General features: G+C 39.6%; 1 protein-coding gene across 1 annotated transcript in view; it reads left to right on the top strand.

The window, feature by feature from the left end:
- The window catches only part of garnl3 (GTPase activating Rap/RanGAP domain like 3), a 68,038-nt gene that overhangs the window by 10,594 nt on the left and 37,116 nt on the right, over positions 1–20,328 (top strand). Inside the window, exon 2 of the mRNA XM_053340081.1 lies at positions 13,217–13,286. Within this exon, the coding sequence (XP_053196056.1) occupies positions 13,217–13,286 (70 nt within the window). The remainder of the gene's footprint in view (positions 1–13,216; positions 13,287–20,328) is intronic.

The following is a 20,328-nucleotide window of genomic DNA, read 5'->3' as shown; positions in this document are numbered from 1 at the left end:
AGGTCTGTTATAACAGCACTCAGTAGCTTGATAATACACCATTGTTTAATATGGTTACACAAACTGTTCAAATAAAAGGCAACGCCATGCCTGAAGATAAAGAAGTCCCATCATTTTGTCATAAATACAGCAGAAATAATTAGAAAATGAATCGACAACAATAATTGATAGTTGTGTTCATTTTCTGTTTCATACCAAAAAGCATTTGGTGTATCATTGAAGCCTAATACATCTGTTGAATGCATCTCCTTTCTCATAAAACATTTGTATTGTGGAAGAATTTTAAACCTACATTATTTATCGTCTGCATCTTGGTAGCAGTTGTGGATCTGTCACTTGGTCTTGTCTCTTCGCATTACTCAAAAAAAGATCAGGCATTATTTGACTCAACTCCTTCCACATTCAGTAAACTTCTCTCACCTTGACTACTTTAACAACCTTCTGGCAGGGCTTCCAGCATGCAGAGTAAAAGCTCTGAAAATGGCCAAAAATGCAGCAGCACGTCTGGCCTTCAACCAGCCAAAAACAGCTCATGCCTCTCTACTTGCGTCCCTATTTCTGGCCTACAGAGCGGCCACCAGCACGGCACACACATACTGTAACTGAACTCCCTCAGTCAGGTTTCTGCACCTTCTCGTTCCCTGCAGTCTGCAAACGAACTTCAATGCAAGGCAGAAAATCTCAGTCTGAACTCTTCCCCTTTTATAAAAGTGGCTGAAACAAGTTGTTAGACTCTATTGGGTCAGCAGAATCCCTCTACGTCTTCACAAAACCACTTGGAGTCCAAATCTGAGAGTACTTATTAACTTAATATGCTCTTTCACCATGTCTCAGTACTTCTCAGGCTCTTTCTCTCATTAAAAATGAAAAAAATCTTTTCTTCAAGTACCTGCAGCCTTGTATCAGGTGGAACATGGAACTGGATTTCAAGGCACTTATTCTCAGAGGCTTCTTCTTGATCTACTGTAGCCTGCAGCTTGTACGTCGCTTTGCTGCCACATCACTACGTTTGCTCTTGGTAGTCAAAAACTCTACAGGGTGTCTTTTAATTTTAGAAGTGATGTTACCATCTTTAATTTAATTGTCTTTCAGTTGGGATTAAGCAGATTCTTCACTGTGACTGTCTGTTTTACGAGCCATGAAAACACCATATTTATCCTGTCAGTTGTTCTGAATATGATCCTCTGTGTCCACATGTCAGTCTGGTCTTGACAACTGTATCCTACCTTTAATGTTTTAACTGTTGATTGAGTAAAACATGCTATTTGAGGAAAGGGAAGTGTTCTTCAGGCAGTCTTAGGCAAAGCAAGACAAAGATTTACATTAATTACTGTTATTATTATATATTGTCTAAAACTTGAGACCAGTTTCATGGTCTTCATCTGGGCAGAAATAGTTAAAACAGATTGTTTACACCTGCTCTAGATAGACAGTACAAACAGAAATGATATTGCATCACATTATAAAGTAACCAAAAGATGTTGGATGTTGGATGTTGGATGTTGTATGATATATGTTTTTAACTATACTACAAAGCTGCAGCAATTAGTCAATATTAATTAGTAATTGTAGTGAAATTCCAAACATTGCTGGTTGTAGCCTCTGAGATGTGAGGATTTGGGGACTTTCTGTGTCATACTGTACATGATAGCAAATATTTGAAGACATCACCATGAGCTCTATATCAGGCATATTCCACTATTTTCTGACTTTATCTAGAAAAATTGTATAATCAAGGAAATAATTGGCAGATGAATCATTAGCCAACATAATCCATAATCATTAGTTACAGCTACTGTATGATTAGCCGATTAATCCATCAGTCGATTGACAGAAAACGAGTTGGCAACTATTCTGGTAACCACTTAAGGTGTTTTCAAGAAAAAATGCCAAAAAAAATGTATTTGTGCATTCTTGTGTTACATTGTGAGGAATCAGCACCTTATATTCATCACCTGGACCACACTGCTGTCACATTACACCAGTTCTTTCTCTCATAGTATTTTTGTTTTGCATTCAGGGTGATATATCCGAGGCTACACATTAACACATTCATCTACGAACAGGAAGTCTTCCCCTCTTAACTTCCCTCATAACTGACTGATGTCATAAACAGCCGTTAGAAGCCAGAAGCTCTTATGCAAAAAAGCTGTGTGTGCCACTGCATGTTAGCGTGTGACAATGGGAGGGTGTGGGATGAAGTTGTGTTTATGCAACATGTATGAAGGTTTCTATGTGTGTACATCTCTGTGACTGGCCTCGGGGCTCTAATTAGAGGTGGGGGTGTTCAGGTATCTCAGGTTGGTTGTTTGTAACTCGATGCTGATGTGAGAAAATGAAGGTGTCGCTTTGTTTTCAGTGGTTCTTTTGAAAAAGTGTTCTCTTTCTTCAGGCTGTGGCAGATTACAGCTGCATTTCAACATGAGCTATTTTTAAAGGTAGTCACATTCAGAGAGAGAGAGAGAGAGAAAATGTACGTTGGTAGCTTTAGGTGTTTTCCTGTGGTGTGGCGTGCCACAGAGGGGGGTTTCTACTGATTAAAAATTGATGAGCAGCTGAGTGCCGTGTAGCCTGAGCCGAGCATTCCTGCACTCTTTCATGGTGTGTGTGTGTGTGCGTGTGTGTGTGTGTGTAGACTGAGCTGGAGACACAGGCTGTGGCTGAGCTATTGTGAAGGTATCAGATTTAACTAAGCTCACATTTCACCTGCTATTCTCTCTTTCTCTTTCTCTCTCTGAGCGTAGAATTAAGCCCTCCTTGACATGGTTTTTACCACATTCCTCTGTTTTTGTGACGTGTCCTTGCTTCACATTTTGTTTTCTTTACTGCTTTATTCTTTTATTCCACAAATGAGGAGTATTTTCTTTCTCATTCATTTTCTCCTCCATCCTGTAGCTTTACTCTGAGTGTTCGAGACCTTAAATGGTAAATGGACTGCACTTATAGCGCCCTTCTAGTCTTCCAACCACTCAAAGCACTTTTACATTACAGGCCACATTCACCCATTCACACACATGGCAAGCTACCAACACAGGGAGGTGGGGCAGCCATCAATAGCAATTTGGGGTTCAGTATCTTGGACACTTTGACATTTGTACTGGAGGACCAGAGATCTTCCAATTAATGGATGACCCGCTCTACCTCCTGACCTACAGCCACCCATACAGAACTAATGTTATGTTTGGGGACCAGTAAATCCAAGACCCCTGCTAACAGTGTAAAAATACTAACTTATAGTCCCCCTCCACTCTCAATTGTGAAGCCTCCAGTGTACAAACAATGAGAACGGACTTTACACTGACCCTAACCCCTTTTAATGAGGGAGAAGGGGGAGATGTCATTTAACTTTTAATAATTAAAACTTTTTCAGAAAAGAAACTATGTTAGAAATAAATTCTTGTGTGTTCTACAAACATCTTAAAACATGTCTGGAGGGGATCTTCAATAATACTTGTGAGAATTGCTTATAAACGTAATTTCAAACTGATAAACTAATTCAGATGTCTGCTACAGAAAGTTGCACATTTCTCCTCCTGTTTGAGGTTTCATAGTGTAAAACTGAGATCTGGATATTCATATTCTCTATTTGTGTGATCACAATAGCATTGACAGAACTACCCTCCCAAATCTTGAATAAGTCTATCTGTGGAGGTCTAATGGGGTGTTTGACTGACTTTAAACATGAGTGATGTCACCATAGGGTACATTATTGTACTTTTAAGTCTCTTAATGACTTTCTGGTTAAAAGAAGACATACTGTATGTGTTCATGCATTGCTCATATAACTTGTAACATATGAACTACTTCCTTATTTGGTGTATTATTAATGCTTTATGGTTATTTTCGTGTTTTGTCACCTTCATCAAATGTGTCAGCCGTTTCTATTAAAGGTAAGCATTACCACATCTGTACTTACCACATGCATGTGGTGCTCTAATAAGGTTAAAGGAAAAAAATGCAGCTATTATTATTGTTTGACATACAGCAGTGGTGTCTGTTGGACATCTAAATAATGAGGTAATAATGAGAAAGTAAAAAGCATCAACAAAAGACTATAGCTAAAAAGAGTTTGTTGTGGTGTGCAAGCAATCAGTTTCAGCCTCTAATGAAAGTAGCAGAATGAGTGTGAGAAAGTGTGTTATAAATGCCAGTCTCAGATCCATGTGTGTGTCCCTCCATGTGTTGGTTGTATGTTCACGACAGACCACGTAGTGTGTTAAATAAGCCAAGAGTTAATCAATGAAAGGCCTCGGAGATCAGGAGAAAGCAGGAAAGTGCATCTTTGAAGAGGTAAAAAAGAGGCGACAGATGAAGATAAAGAGAGGAGAGGGAGGGAGGCTGCATGAGTGAATGACCTCATCATTGCCTGGACCTGCTGTTGAGGGGGATTATGGGCACATAAGAGTGATTGATTGCAGGATCAAAGAAGCCAAAGAAACATAAAGATCTGTTTCTCCTTTAAGAGAAATGTTCGTAAATTTCTTACTGTTCTCTAATGTGTCATCCTTTACGATAAATGATGGCCTGAATCTTACTTAATGCTTTATATATCAGCTATTGATATTAATAGGAACACGCTTTGAGTTTCCTTTGACTGTTTGACTTAGCTGAACCAAAATCCATTCATAAACAGTTTGTAAACATTTATAATTGCAGACTTGATGGATCAAAAAAGACTACCTTAAAAATACCATTAATTGCTCCTTAATTTACTCATGAAATCATACCATCCCCCTTAATCTAAGACTAAGGGGTTAATTTGTGCCTTAATTTGATAAATCAAATTAATTTGTAATGCCCTTAATTTACTTAATGAGCACATTTAAGGGATACATAATCCATTAATGATCAGTTTAAGAAGTTATTAAGGGGGGTCCTAAAAGGCAGAAACTAAACTACACTTGGGTTTTCACCCCTTTTTAAAGAGATTCTAACCACCCATGAGTCGCCCCCAATAAGAACATAAAAGAATTTAAGGTAAAAATTAAGGGTAAATTTAGCATTTAAGGTGTTTTACCCCATAAACCCCCAATACCATGCAAGTAATTACTGAGAAATACATACATTGATTTCAATCCATTGATGAGTCCACCCCCTATAAAAACACATTAAAATGACTTAATCCTATATTATTAATGGAAAAATTGATAGAAGTTTCGAGGTAAAAAAATTAAGGAATTTGGTTCCATAGTGTTATAAACGACTTCCTAACATTTATAACTTCAAAGCTGACGGCTTATTAAAAAGTGACACACTCATTATTGTTTATTAATGAGTTTCCATCATAAATAACTACTCAGAGCCTACCAAAAGGATAAACACCTGCCAATACAGTTTTATTTCTGATAATTGGTCTATAAAACGGTAATCAATTATTAATAAAGCCTTTATTTACAGCTTTTAAAGCCCATGGTTTATTCATTAGAGAGTGCTACTGGTAAATAAGCTGATATCAGAGGATGCACACACACACATTTGTTGCTTTTTTTTCCTGCTCCAAACTGAACAGGAGTCACATTTGATAGAAGAAAAAAAGTGCTCACACCGGATGACATAATGCGATCCATGTAGCCTCAGTCCTGCATCCTGACATCACTTTACGCTCTAGGATAACTGGAGAGGAGCTGGGTGTAAGTGACGATGATGTAACAGCTGCGCTTTTCACATCTTATATTGAGAGAAGGGGAAAAAAGCGATAAGAATAAGCTGCTCTGAATGGTGCCTTTTGCTCTGCGGAGCCTCCAGCAAAAAAAAAGTGGTAGATTGAAATGAGTGTGTGAGTGAGTGGGAGAGGGAGGGAGGGAGGGAGATACAGAGACAGATCACACAGTAAACACAGTTCCTATGGCAGAGCCGTTCCGCTTCAACACCATGCAGTGACCAGTTGCGCTCAGAGAAGAGAGACAGCCAAAAAAAAAAGACTGCGACCACCAACTGGGGGTTTTGATCAGCTGTTGTTGGAGTTTGCGCCGCAGTGATGTTCCTGCGTTCTTAGCGAGAGGAGAAACAGACTGGAGGAGAGAGAGAGAGAGAGAGAGAGAGAGAGGGACAGAGAAAGATAAAGACACCGGTTTGTTGTTGTTGTCGTCTTGTCCACTGGACTGACATCGTATGGGGACATGAGCAGTGCGGATCCAGCGTCTAACAAACTGTTGACTTTCAATCAGCGGTAAAGAAAAAAAAAACTTCATCTTTTCCTGTTCTTGTCTGTGTTTATGCATGCTACCTCTCATCTGTTGAATGCATACAGCTCTCTGTCGACGGTCTGTCGTAGCCCTGCAGCACTCACTGGCAGATTTTATGCAGCCCTGAGCAAATTAGACAAAGCAGAAAACACCTGCTCCGGCGTCTGTTGGTGCGTAAAATACTTGGATAGGCTAATTATGTTTGCAAACGTCGACTGTTTGGGTTAAGTTTAGATACTTTTATGTGGCAATTGCATGTTTTGTTGATCTTTTTTCCTCATTTACTGTTGGGTGACTGGCAAACTGAGCGCCACTGAATCCACAAGTCTCCAGTCTGGAAGTACTGACGCGCCACAACACACTTAACATCTTTTAATTGAACCACTGCGCTGGTTTATGCGCAGCCTTGTCGCTAGTTTTATAAATATATATTTAAATATGCTGTGGCTTATTAATTGAACTGTCCTTTTTTCTATTTTTCTTCTTCTGAGAACAGACATTAGACAGTATGTAGGCTACATGGAAAACAATGAATTATTCATGGCATGCTTTTCAGTTCAAGGTGGAGTGGACGTACATGCAGCTCTAGTAGTATGACAGCAACAAGAATATGTGGCCACACTGAAGGCAGGCATCTGGCTGAAACTGTGTAGCTGAGCTGTAGCAGATGTAGTCCAAGGTTAGGCCTTACTCTGCCGTAGCTCATTTCCAGCCTCTTAGATGGATATGATAGTGCCACCACTGCAGCAGCTCTTTACCAGCTGAAAAAACAATACCATGGAGCTCGGGCTGCAGTGACACTTGAACATACAGATTGAGAGATGAGATCATATTGTATACATGCAACATTTCATGGCATAGTGCCGCCAATACTGTAGAAAGAGTTTCACACTGCACCAAATGTGCAGAGAGTGAAGAGAGGAGGTATTAAATGTCCATTTAATATTGTCATGGAGTGCTCTAATGAGTTATCATACTGCTGTGTAATGAAGTGGCTCGGTTTTTTTCTCATGCTGTAGCTTTTCTATTATTTTTGCTGTAGAAAAATGACTGTGACTTCTTATTCATAATCCAGAGGCTTTGAATGAAAAGTGTATGATGGGTTAGTATTTATGTGTACTGTAGTGCAACTGTATCTGTAACAGTACAGTAGACACATTTTTCGTGTTTAAATGCCCAAACGATTTATCAAATTTCACAAATTCAACCTTACGACTGCAAAACACATCTAATCTGTAGCTTTTAACATTTTCTAGTATGACCTCACATCCCTGCAGTAATTCATAGGAACTGATGCAGCTCAACAGTAGACTCCTGTTTAAATTATTTAGATTTTCACATGTATTTCCCAGATGTGGATGTATGTATGAGACAAACTAGGAAAGCTGGAGAAATGTTAAAAGACATCTGAATTTTGTAGCAGTTGGTGGGCCTTTTATGCGTCCCACAGTCGCTCTCAACACAATATGTTTGGCTTTTCCACCAAGACTTTTCTTTTTAGTGCAACACCCAAAGAAGTCGTTTTATGGGGTGATTTAAGAGTTCAGACAGTCATACAGTATTTAACTTAAACGATAAAAGGATTGGCTTTTTCTTGAGCAGCACTAAGAGGTTCAGTATGATGGTGGGAGGGGGGCTTGATTTATACTTCACATTTCACTGTATGGAGCCTTTCAGTGGCCACTGTCCATTGTCTTGTGACAGAAACCACAATTTGTAACCTTTCCCGTTCTCCATTACTGAGGGCAGCAGTTGAGTAATGAATATCCATTTTACCTCTTTCTGTTTCAGAGCAATTTCTCTTTGGTCCAAGCTTTCAAAGTCATTTTTCTTTGGCTAACAGCCATCACACTGCTGGAAAGTATCTCAACTGTTGTGGTGCAGAGTTCAAGTTATGGATGTCCAAACAAGTGGGCTAAATGCAGGATAATGATTTCAGCTGTGTTAACCAATATAAAATACATATTATGCAGCATGTCAGGAGTATAAAGGTGAAGCCCATAATCAATCACTCTTATTATAACAAGGGTCTAAAGTTGTGCTAGACTGTAGTTAGACACAGTAGTGCTTTTAGCCAAATGCTACATTAAGCATGGCAATGTTAACATGTTGATTGTAAAGTAAAACATATTCAAATGGATCAGGAAAAAATTCTAGGATCTTTGTGGGGGCTAAAAAATGCTAATATTAGCACACTAACATGCTCATAATAACGATGTTAATATGCTGTCATTAAGCAGGCATAATGTTCAACATCTTAGTTTAATGTGTTACCATGCTAAGAATTTGCTAATTAGCACTAAGCACAAAGTACAGCTGGGGATGATGGGTATATAAAGCAGTGTATTGGATAGGGTGACTGTATTTTCAAGCCCACAAACTGGGACTGGGACACTTAAGTGAACTGTACTGTCATCCATGCGCTTATGTGCGCACCATAGGCATTTTCATCAGAATGGGGGACAGTTATTTCAGTACTTAGCACACCTACCAAGCACACCTTTTAACACCATGGACAGCGCATCAGCGGACAAAAGAAATGATCTGCTGTCTCCCAAAATTGATATATTAAAATTAAGATATTTGTCCGTCTGTAAAAGTGCAGGCTGCGGGCTAAATGGTCATAAGTGACACCTTCCCTGACAGCTTTTTTTTTTTTTTTTTTTTTTTTAAAGAAACCAAGTCACAAATCTTTTTCTGGCCTATGAACTGTACAGGCTATGAATTGAAAATAACTAATTTCACAACGCTATGTCACAAAAGTTACTAAAACGTCAAAACACCATTGCATCTTGTTAATTACAAAAACTGAGAAAGAGCCTTTAAAGAAAGTTAACTTTCAGAAGTTTGTTGGGTATGTTATACTTCATCTTAGAGTTTTTTTTCTGGAGCTCTCAGGGAAACCACTGCTTATGATCTTTTATGACGACATTTTCACTGTGCGCGACATAAAAAAAATCTTGCAGTACCTGCAGAATGCAGCATTTCTGTTGGCAGGTACTTTAGGAAGAAAGGCGTAAGCTTCCTAGATCTCTTTAGAAAAGGATAAGGATACAAGGATACTTACAGGTTCTGTCAGAAAGAGCTGCGTGCATCATAGGGCTAACAACAGCCTTGTCAATGGAACATAGATTGATTGACACACATACAGACAAATCAGTGTTGAATTCAGGCGCATTGTTCAGCATTTTCCATACAGGACATAGGCTGTACCTAGGCAGGCCGCCCAGGTAGATCACTCAGTTCTGTTTAGGTTGCATAAGAACACCTTATTTTACCCTTTTTAAACACATTTTTGGTCACATAGCTGTTAGTTTTGTGAGCTGCAGTAACTGAATTGGGATCAGAGGCTTCTCTGTGCGAAGTTGTCTAGCTAGCATCTACTGATAGTCTGCGTGTGAAGCATTTTAGGGACAACTCCGTGAATTGAAGCTACAGAAAATAACCTAAGTTACACTCTCCCCCTCTAAACTGCATTAGTCTCTGCATGCACATTGGTCACATGCCACACATCCTACCACCACAAGTAAAGTATCAACCTACTGTATGGGAAACACTGTTGTTTCTGTTTTTATATTGGGTTAGGTAATAATGAATAGGACAGAATATGATAAACATATATGTAAGTGCTGAAAACAAGTATAAACTATCAGTGGTGAAAACTGGGACAAGTCGGTATTGGATATTGAAAACTGTATCACTGCACTATAAATTAAAGCTGAGCAAAACCATGATTGAGTCCAGTTTCAGCCATTAGTTTGATCGAACAAGACATCTTACAGGTCAAACACTAAGCTCACACTGAGGATCCCTTTTTGTGGCAATGGTTCTTTGTACTTACTGTACTTGAAATCTGAATATGTCATCTCCACTGCATTGCACTCGCAGACCTCCATTGACAGGTACTTGTTCCACATCAGACTCAAGGCACTTAAACTCCTTGGCTCGTTATACCTCTGTAATAGGTGTCAGCACAGTTTAAATGTTGCTTATCTGTTTGCTCTGACAGAAACTACCTTGTGCTCAAACAGCTCTTAGTTCACCACAGGCTACACATCTTACATGTGTTAAAATATATCTTATTTAAATAGCAAAAAAGCTAAAATTGGACAATGAACATTTTCCTAAGTACACAAGAAAGCATTCTCACTCTGGCGAAAACACGGGCATTGCACAGCCAAAGGTTGAGGTTTAAAAGAAAATGTGATGCATGTATTAACTCAAGCCAAAAAGCCAACTAACCAACTAAGGTTATAAAACAGAAAAAAATCCCTCAGGGACTATAGCCACAAGCAAGACGCTGATCATGGTGCATGCAATTTCAAAGCCCAACCCAACTTAAAATGTCCATCCATAAGTACTGTCAAACATCTCAGCAAGCCCCAAACTCATTAAAACCTATACAGAGGGAGAGTGCTTCACTAGGTGACAGTGGTCTTCATTAGGCTTTGAGAAGAAGGTGGGCGGGGTGTTATCACTTAATCATCCCCCTCCGTGGTTAAAGTGTTTTCATTACCCCCTCTCAGAGGACAGGTGAAGGGTAGGAAAGCCCTGGGTGTTGGGGAAAGAAAAACTGGGAGCACATAAAGGTGAAAGCTGTTTGTCTACATGTTGTGATTGACCCCACCCTCGCTATACAGTATGTAGAGGAAGCAAGCGTGCAGGAAGAGATCGAGCGAGTGAGGAAGCGCTGATGGATACATCCTGTAGGACAGATGCACTTTAAAATGTGTCCTTTAAGCTCGAGTGTATATTATGTATAAACAGCTCCACTCTGCCTTCATCTCCTCTGCAGAGAGAGAGAGAAACCTGACCAGAGATGGGAGAGTTAGGTGGAGACAGAAGAGTGAGGGGGAGATGTGGTTCAAAGAGACAGAGGATGTAAAAAGCATGCACGTCATCACCACTCAGACAAACAGACACAGAAATCAGAAGCTAGAAAATCCCCCCAATCTTACACGAAACGAAACACTGGTGGTTACTGAAAGGTAGGAAAACTACAAACTGTCGAAAGTTGGTTGTAGCGAGGTGTGACTACTATGCATACATAATCACCTAAACCAACTTCTCATCTCGACATTTTCCCAGTTTATTCAGTGTCTCTGCTTTGTATGCAAAATTACTTTGGCATACCTTGACACTTCCTCCTGGCAACAATTTTGCCTCACTAATGGCTTCATTTCTAAGTGGATTTAACCAGATTCTTATGACATTTAGTATTCCAAAGAAATCAAATGCTATAAAAAAAGAGTTTAATTGAGAACACTGCTGTTGTGCCTGGCTGAATGTAGACAAATTAATTGATCATTTCAGAATTGTGTTCCAGCTTGTTCTTTCTGCTTAATTCCCCTCTAAGATGATGGGCCTTTCCCAGTGCTATCAAATGATTCTCCTACTTGGACTGTGGTGGATCAATAGTAATATGATCATCATGACTGAAAATAAGGAGTGATACATGGGCTGTTCAGTGATACATGGTTACCATTGGCTAATTCACTGCCAAGACACTGAGCTTTGAGGCTCCAGCAAAGTTCTTGTAGGTGTAATGGTAGCCAGCAGATACAGCGCTGTGCTTTGAGTAAACCTCACTCCTCGACACCTTGAGAGACGTGCTGGCGGCAGACACAACCCCCCCTTGGGTTTCACATGCCCATCTCCCATGTCTGAGGTTGTGAGTTTGAGTCTGTGACTGTGCTTGTCTATGTAGATGACATTATGTAAGTGAACTGTAAACAGGTGTAGGTTTCAGCTGGTTAAAAGCCAACTGTCACAGAGGGGGACAGGGGTGATGCAATATTATGTAAGTACAGGGATAATGGTGCATATTTTCAGACTGTCTCTCTTGGAAGGTGATAATAGAGTGGTACCCAGTTGTTCATCTAAAAAGTTACAGAAACAGACATGAATGGAAAAGAAGAGCTATAGAAATAAGTTCAAACCCATACAAAGTCCCCTCAATCAGCCAAAATACATGGATGGATGGATGGACAAACCCAAATATAATAGGTTTTGGTTTTATAGAGAATAAAACTCCGAGTATGTTTCATTTTCACATTTCTGTCCCAAGATCCAACATGTGGTTGATGGATTTTTGAACTTTTGCAGTGAGTCACATTAGCTGTTTCCCCCTGAGCTAAACTAACTGACTCCCAGCTGAAGCTCTTTGCATAAACATGACAGTGGCATCCAACTTATTCTCAGAACACGAATTAGTGGATTTCTCAAAATGTCAAACTATTCCTGCATTTATTTTTACATGTTGACTCGAGAGAAAGGCATCTGCAAATGTCGGTATTTATTTTGCTCTTTTTGTTAAGATAGAAGATAGAAGAACTTGAAGGCTTTCTGTAAAGTGTATTTTTGAACAGATTTAAGTGTGGAATTGTTTTTTTGGTAGTATTTTTTTAATATAAAAAATAGATAAACAAATATCTGTGCTGCATGTGATAATATAGTCAATTAGAGCAGGTTTTAGTGCCTCATGAACTTTAAAATAATCTAGAAACTGATATTTTATTCATATTGAGAGAATAATCAAAGACGTTTGTAACTACTGTGTGCGTTTTGTTAGGTTTACTTTTATACTACTATCGTGTGTGTGTGGGTGTTTTTTCCTATGTATTTGCCATTGTATCCACTATTTGACCAGCAGTGCGCTCTGCCAGCCAGTCTCCATCTATCACTCCTGGTTTAATTCAATCAGGGCCTGCATCTCAATCAGAACGGGGCTGGGCCGCCGCTCCCAGCCGGTCACCATACCACTGCCAGCCCCGCCACAGCGACAAAGACACAGACAGGAGGAAGGGAAAGAAAGAAAAGGGGAAGGGGATAGAAAAAGACAGGAAAAAAAACAGTGTGTGAACAAAAAGGCCATGAACAAGGAGGACAAAGTGAGATAAAAAAAATAGACTGGAGAAAAGCAGATGCTGCAACTACCACTAGTGTACGAGCGATGTTTCAGTTTATCAATGTTAGTGTGGTGTGATTGAGGACAGACAGGCCGTGTGTCTGACCATGCATTTGTGTTACAGCTCTGCCTCGGAGGACTTGGGCTGCAGGCGTGGAGACTTCAGCAGGAAACACTATGGTTCGGTCGAGCTGGTGAGTCCCACCCACAAAGCATTCATCTGTTTGTTGCCCTCTTTCTGTCTCCTCATCCTCTTCATTGCTTCTTTTCTTGGTGATCTCCTTTCCATTTCTGTGCCTCACTCTCTCTTTCAAACACTGCATTCCCCTCTTTCTGTTGGCATGGATGGACAACAGAGGGGGACTGATGAGTCATGACGTACTGGGTGTGGTCCAGCGTTATGCTTTGCCAGCGTGGATCACCATAGGTGCTTCTTTCACAGTGATGCAGGGTACAGCCTCCAAAGTTCATTTGTTTTGTTTTGACGCTGCTGGTGCAGAGCTGCAGCACAGTGTGTGTTTTTGTGGTTGATTACTAAGCTGTTGAGTCATTGTTGCTCTGGGGGAGCATGTGTTTGTGTGTGAGCGCACATCCCTCTACTGTGAGCTGAGTCTGTAGATCCCGATAGCCCAGAGGGACAGGAAGTCCTAGAGTTTAACACTGCGATCGCACATCCTACCAGAGACACATTGTGGGTTTGTTCATGAGTGCTGCGCGCCACGTGTGTGTCAGATTAGTGTTGAGGAGAAACCACATGCTGCCTATCAGTACAGGCAGACTGACACTACACACACACACTGCTGCGGCGTGTGTGTGTGTGTGTGTGTGTGTGTGTGTGTGTGTGTGTGTGTGTGTGTGTGTGTGTGTGTGTGTGTGTGTGTGAGAGAGAGAGAGAGAGAGAGAAAGTGAGACAGCAGTATCCCAACACAGTTGCAAGTGAGAGCCAGGATGAGGTGACTGAGGTCGCAGCCTCAATCGTCACAGTTTGACTCTTTTACGCTATACATTTGTCTTGACTTGTTAGATGTCATCAGTGGTGTGTTCTCATCTTCCCACCTCTGCTTCACTTAAAATGTTGTGTTTTTGTGGTGTGAACTACATTTATCAAGCTAAAGGATGTACTGTGATCCACTGTGATGAGTTTGATATTGGATGTTAAGACATTATACAGTGATAGATTAGAGTTGATGCAATAAGAGGCACTGCTTCTGTTAAAACTGTCTCATAAGGTGCTCACTATAGGCTGCAACTAATTGCTTTCATTTGTTACTGATTGATTAACAGCAAATTCTATAAAATGTCACATACTGTAATAGTAAAATACCATCAATGTGATAAGGCAAGATGACGTTCTCATATTCCTTGTTTTGTCTGTCTAACAGTCCAAAACCCAAAGATATTAAGTTTGCATTGATGTAAAACCAAGAAAAACTGTAAATCCTCTCATTTGAGAAACGGGAACCAGATAAATGTTGCAGTATTTGCTTGTTTGATGACTTAAACGATTCATTACCATCAATAATGTAGTTAAGTCAGTTTCTGTCATTCAACATATCTTATTAAGCAGTAGTGCTCACTTAAAAAAAAAAACCTGTTTGTTCAGATGCCAACATTTACCTGACAAGAACCTCTATAAATTATGTAACACCACAAAACCTCTTTTAGGGGTTGGAGTGGCTTTATGCTAGCAATGACTCTGCTAGCCATGACTCTGCTAGCCATGGCTAGCATAAGGCTTCCTCTAAAAGCTCCTGTAGTGTATGTTAACCAGCACCACTACGACCTCCTTGGTGTTGGTCAGTTGATATTTGAAGCGTTAAGTAACTATTGCTACCTGAGGAGTAACATCATAGTCTCTCTTTAATGAGCACTAACACATATTGGGTTTAACCAAGTAGTGCACACCAAAAGAAGACTCACATGAACCTTAAATAATAATCCCTTCATGTATGTCTGTCTTTAAAGACACAACAGTTTATAAAGGGGTAAGAGGTTGCGTGGTATGTTTAATAGAGGAGTAAGTGGATAATGGAAAATGAATGGCAGACCATGATAAACCCAGGTTGCTCTTCAGAAGAAATCCTCAGGGAGAATAAGCATCAAGCACATCATGCCAAGCTTATGCTTTAGCAATTACTGTTGGTCCTTGACTCTGCAGTAAAATTAAGTCTTTGTTTTTCTGTTAGAGGAGAAATATAATTGCTTTCAAGTGAACATACAAGGGAAAGTGTGTTTTTGTGGAGTCTGGCGTTCACACTGTTTAAGGCTGCATGTCTCCAGGGGAGGCTTGTGCAAAGTTCGGGGAAGAATCTGTGGAAATTCAGTTCCTGGTGCCTTGTAGCTATTAAACAGCTCCTTGTTTTGACACTGTTGAAATTATGAAAATCTGTGTGCTGTGTCCAATATGAAGTGGGCAAGATAGTAGCACCAGATGTTTCCATAAAAAAAATTTAAAAAAATCATAAAATAATTATAAAAGTCATAATATTAACCAGGTGTTTTGTCTTTGATGTCCACTCTCCTGATATTGGAAATATTTATATTTCTCTCTGAGCGGCTGAAGCAGCCCAGAAAGGGATTCACTTCTTCCAGCTTAGTACTGTAGCAGAGCGGCAAGGACTCTCTCTATCATTGTGATGCTTCGGCCTCATCGTTGGCCTTTGGGAGGCTGTGATGGATTCCAGCAAATTGTCAGTGCAGCAAGAGCAGCATCCAGCAGAGACTCTGTTGGATACAGTCTGGTCTTTCTGGATTGCTGACAAAAAGGTTTTATAACTGGACAGATGGTGGTTTGTGCTTTATACTGGTTTGGCTTGCTGGAGATGGATGCAGGATAATGCCTCAAGTAGTTGGAGAAATTACATTTATGAGCGATTGATACTGTTTTAGTTTCATCAGAATCACAAGTTTTGATGGAAGACTGTAAATACTCACGTCTGCTGAACCTAATACACTTACACTTTTTAGTTTTACAATTTCATGCTACACTTGACATAAAACTCCCTTTATACTTAGTTGTCACACTGACCTTTTATCAAGAGAAATTCAAGTGAGTCTTAAGTGGAACCAGGGCCATATTTTACAGATGATCTCACACAGCAATGCTCACAATTATTTATGTTTTTCTCATTTAAAAAAAATAAATAAATAAACAAACTGTTCAATTATATTGCTAGTAAATGTCATCCTCCATACTTTCTGGATATAATTATGATGTAAAAAAATACTAAATCCTTTACACCTTGCACAAAAAAAGGTTAAGTACACATCATTCACCTTTTCATTTATATTTAATGCAGTGTCACACTACTAACTAACAGCTACATGATGAATGTACAATAAGTTACATTTTGAATCTGTTACATGGATCCCATATCACCTCTACTGGTGTCACCTGTGGAACTTGTATTACATTTATGCACAAATTGGTCTGAAATGGCTTTATATTTTTTTCTAATAAAGTCCATAAAGGAATTGAATTTAACTCAATCTTTACATGAGTGATTTTACTGTCTTTCACCAAAAGGAGAAGATATTGCAATGTGACATGAAAGATCTTCTTCACAGAGAATAAAAGACTCAAATATTCGACTTAAGATCAGTTATTTAATAACTCTTTCTATTTGAAAACAGCTATTTGGAAAGAGAGTTAATAATAAACTCTGATCCTTTTCCCTGCTGCACCAATGAAGTATTGTGACCACCTTGTTTACCCCATTATCAAATGACTTTTCCCCTTTATGTCGCGTCTTTTTGAGACATGAATTTGACTCCAGAGCTTTGAAGATGCTGTCAAAATGTCTCAACACAAGTGGGAGATACAGATTCATAGCAGGGTCTCCCTAATAAGAGGAACCAGCGTAAACAGAGCTGTGACTCATCCTGACTGTTTTCTTTATTTTTGGCAACATGGAAGGCGGCACTAGCGGTTGCCAATAAAGGCAGGTACCGCCACAGACACCATTATGGTGATATGATTCACTCTAGTACACACACACACACACACACACACACATACACACCAACCACATTTGACATTATAGAGCTTTATTGGGTTCACCTATTTCAGTATGCTTATGAAGAGCTGCCAGAGTTTTAAGCTGAAATTAGAGATGCAGCTATTAATTCATCAGTAAATGGAACAACACTAGGTATTGAATAGGAGTATTTTATCAAAAGGAAAGCAAGAGTGCAGAGTCGGTGATGTGTGTGTATGTGTGTGGCTGCTTCACAAAATGCCTGAGGACCTTCCTTTAACATGGAAAAGAGTAAGAAACAAAGTAGGAAGTTTAAATAACTAAATACACCAAGGAATATGGAAAATCAATACTCTGCTGCTGCTGCTGCTGCTGCTGCTGCTGCTACACCACACACATACGCAGGCCATCAGCCCATATTACATGCCCAAGTCACTCTAGTCAACACATTTTAAAGTTTCTATTAACCTCTGTGCCAACATACACACATACACACACACACACACATTTTGAACTCTATGATGGCATCTGCACTCACACAAAGAGACAAATAAAGCAAACACAAAAGCAACTCCCACCACGTCTTGTCACTTCAGTCACTAACACCACCACCAACTAGCAACAATTAAAGTCGTTTCATCGTAGCACGACAGCATGGGAGGCAGCAGTGTTTTTCCAATGACTTGAATTATCTTTATTTGCGGCCCAGAGATGAAGGCGGTGACAGATAGATGAGGTGGGCGCTGGCTGTCTCATAAGCTTTGTGGTCGACCACACAGGAAGACAAAAAAAAAATTGGAGGTATTGAAGATAAAGTTTACAGCAGCAACTGTGACTGAGACTGTGTTAGAATCTGTGTGTGTGTGTGTGTGTGTGTGTCACCATTGAGAGGTTAGATGTCGGTCTTGCACACAGACTGGTGAGCAGACGGCTACACTCCCACCTGTCTACCAGTATTACTGTCACTGCCCGAGATTCTTTTGACTGCACTGTTAATTCATTCCCACTTTCAGCGTGTGTGTGTGTGTGTGTGAAAAAATGTGACTTTCGTAGATCGTGGCCACTGTAGCCGCAAATGTCAATTACAAGAAAAGGGGAAACTCAGTTTGCCATTTTCACAGACTGTAAATAGAAAGTGTGACATCACCCATTGATTTGCTTTTGATCTAATTTGAAACCCAGACTTCCTTCTTATGATCGTGCATCTTTTCTATTTGGTTGATCAGCAACTGTTTTGATAATCAGTTGCATGCCAAGTCATTTTTAGGCAAATATGCCAAAAAAAAACTCACTGGACGTTGCTTGCTGTTGGTCGGACAACTTTTGGGCTTTGGGATATTTTGAATGGCAATTTTCACAGTTTTCTGAGGAAAATTTGTCAGATGAATGAATAATTGCAGCCTTACAAAGAAGCATCCTATAATTTGAACAGTATTTTAAAATTCATAGTTATTTGCATCTGCGCTACAGCCTGAACCTATGTTAAAATTATACTATGAAAGAAAGCAGCAACTATGATCTTGTAAGTAATTGACCCTGTGATCAATACTCACAACAGTCCACTTTAGCTTCTGTTGGCTTTAAACATTGCTCTGCTAACACATGCACATGCCACATCTTTCTAAAAAGTCAAAAAAGTATTGAAACTAAAGCACAGTCAAAAGTTCAAACTCGTGAGTCATAACTAAGATACTGAGGTTGCTTAGTTGACAGTAATAGAGAAAGTGGGTGGATTTTGTCACCCAGATGCACACAAGAACACACACTTCACAACTGCTGAGGAAATAAGCTCTTGTCACCTTGTTTATTGTCTGTGAATCTAATGACCACAGTGCTAAGAGGCTGCCATTTGTAGAAACCCTGTTGTGTGCTTTTAAGCAGTTTAGTTTTTCTGATGGGTCTCAATTGCCTGTCTTTCATACTTGAGTGAAGCATTAAGTAGGGACTGATGGATCCCAAAGCTTAGGGTTTCTATGATATTCTGTTCACATGAATAAAACTGCAGTGTTTCATATCGTAATCAGAATCACATCTGACTCAAAAATGCTAGCTCAGAGCATCAAGTAATTTAAAATAACTCAAGTAATAACAGGTGCAGTAGCCCTGCTCCTCCAAACATCCTAAAATTAAACACTCTCCTTCTATCTCTTGCTCTTGTCTCTCTATCATTCCCTCCGTTTCCCATTTTCTTCGATACATAACTAATGATCTATTAAAGCAGCTGATGCATGGCGCTCTACAGTTCGAGGCTTCAGTGCAGCATCTGCCCACTCTTGAAGGCCCTCATAGCTGCTGCACCCCAGCAGCGTGACTCCTGGATGGGTGGGTGGCCCTGATGCCTTCAGTCCAAGTCATTAGATTAGTCATCGGAAGTGTTGCTGCAGTATATGGGCAGATATTGATGCGGTGTTGTTGTTAGCGTGGCTGGATTTGTCCTAGCCACAGGCAGCTCTAATGCTAATCAGGTGCAGTCAATGGCTACATGGCAAACAGCCACAGTACAGTCATTGTTTGTCTTTGATTTGAATTTTCACCTCTAATTGTCCCCTTCATAGGTCTTGGGTTGTAATTTAATTTCTGTGGGCAACATCATGCATTATACATCATTATTAGCATTGAAGGATTTTTCCAGAACATGTTGTCCAGTGATCGGTTTGTCTGATCGCAGCTTTAAAATAACACGATTTAAATTCAAGACCATGATTATCTTATTGATTGAAATGGTTAGATCATAATTTAGTGGACTAAATGTCTTCTGTAGCTTTTAAGATCTTTTCCAGTGACGGTAGGATTAAACTTATTGTTAATGGTATTTAATTGTGAGCTACAATATCTTGATGAGAGAAATTTGTCACAATATGGAGTTGATTTGAATCATCGCCTAGTCCTAATGTCTAGTTTACGTGATCAGTTTACTGAGTTCTGCACACTGGATTTGTAGTTTTAAATGAAACATTTCAAATTAAATTATTGATTGATCAAAGTCAAAGTCTCTGTGTGACATGAATACAAAAAGTCCTTTTTAAAAAACAAATAAATAGCCTTTAACAGTTTGGATGTTGCATGAAACAAGTCATGAGGACACCTTCAACAGGAGTGTTTATCTCCTCATGGTTTCTGTATCAGTGAACGATGAGGATTGAGATATTTTATATTTTTATTTCAGTCTATTTCTCAGTCTGCCAGCTTTTTTGTGGCACTCAGTCCCAAGCCCATTTGTTCCTCCTAAAGATGAAAGTCTCGAATATATACTTTTACC

The sequence above is a fragment of the Scomber japonicus genome, chromosome 19 (genome assembly GCF_027409825.1).
Source record: "Scomber japonicus isolate fScoJap1 chromosome 19, fScoJap1.pri, whole genome shotgun sequence".
In the NCBI taxonomy this organism is placed as follows: domain Eukaryota; kingdom Metazoa; phylum Chordata; class Actinopteri; order Scombriformes; family Scombridae; genus Scomber; species Scomber japonicus.
The sequence above is the reverse complement of the archived record's forward strand: the minus strand, read 5'-3'. Positions and strand labels throughout refer to the sequence as shown.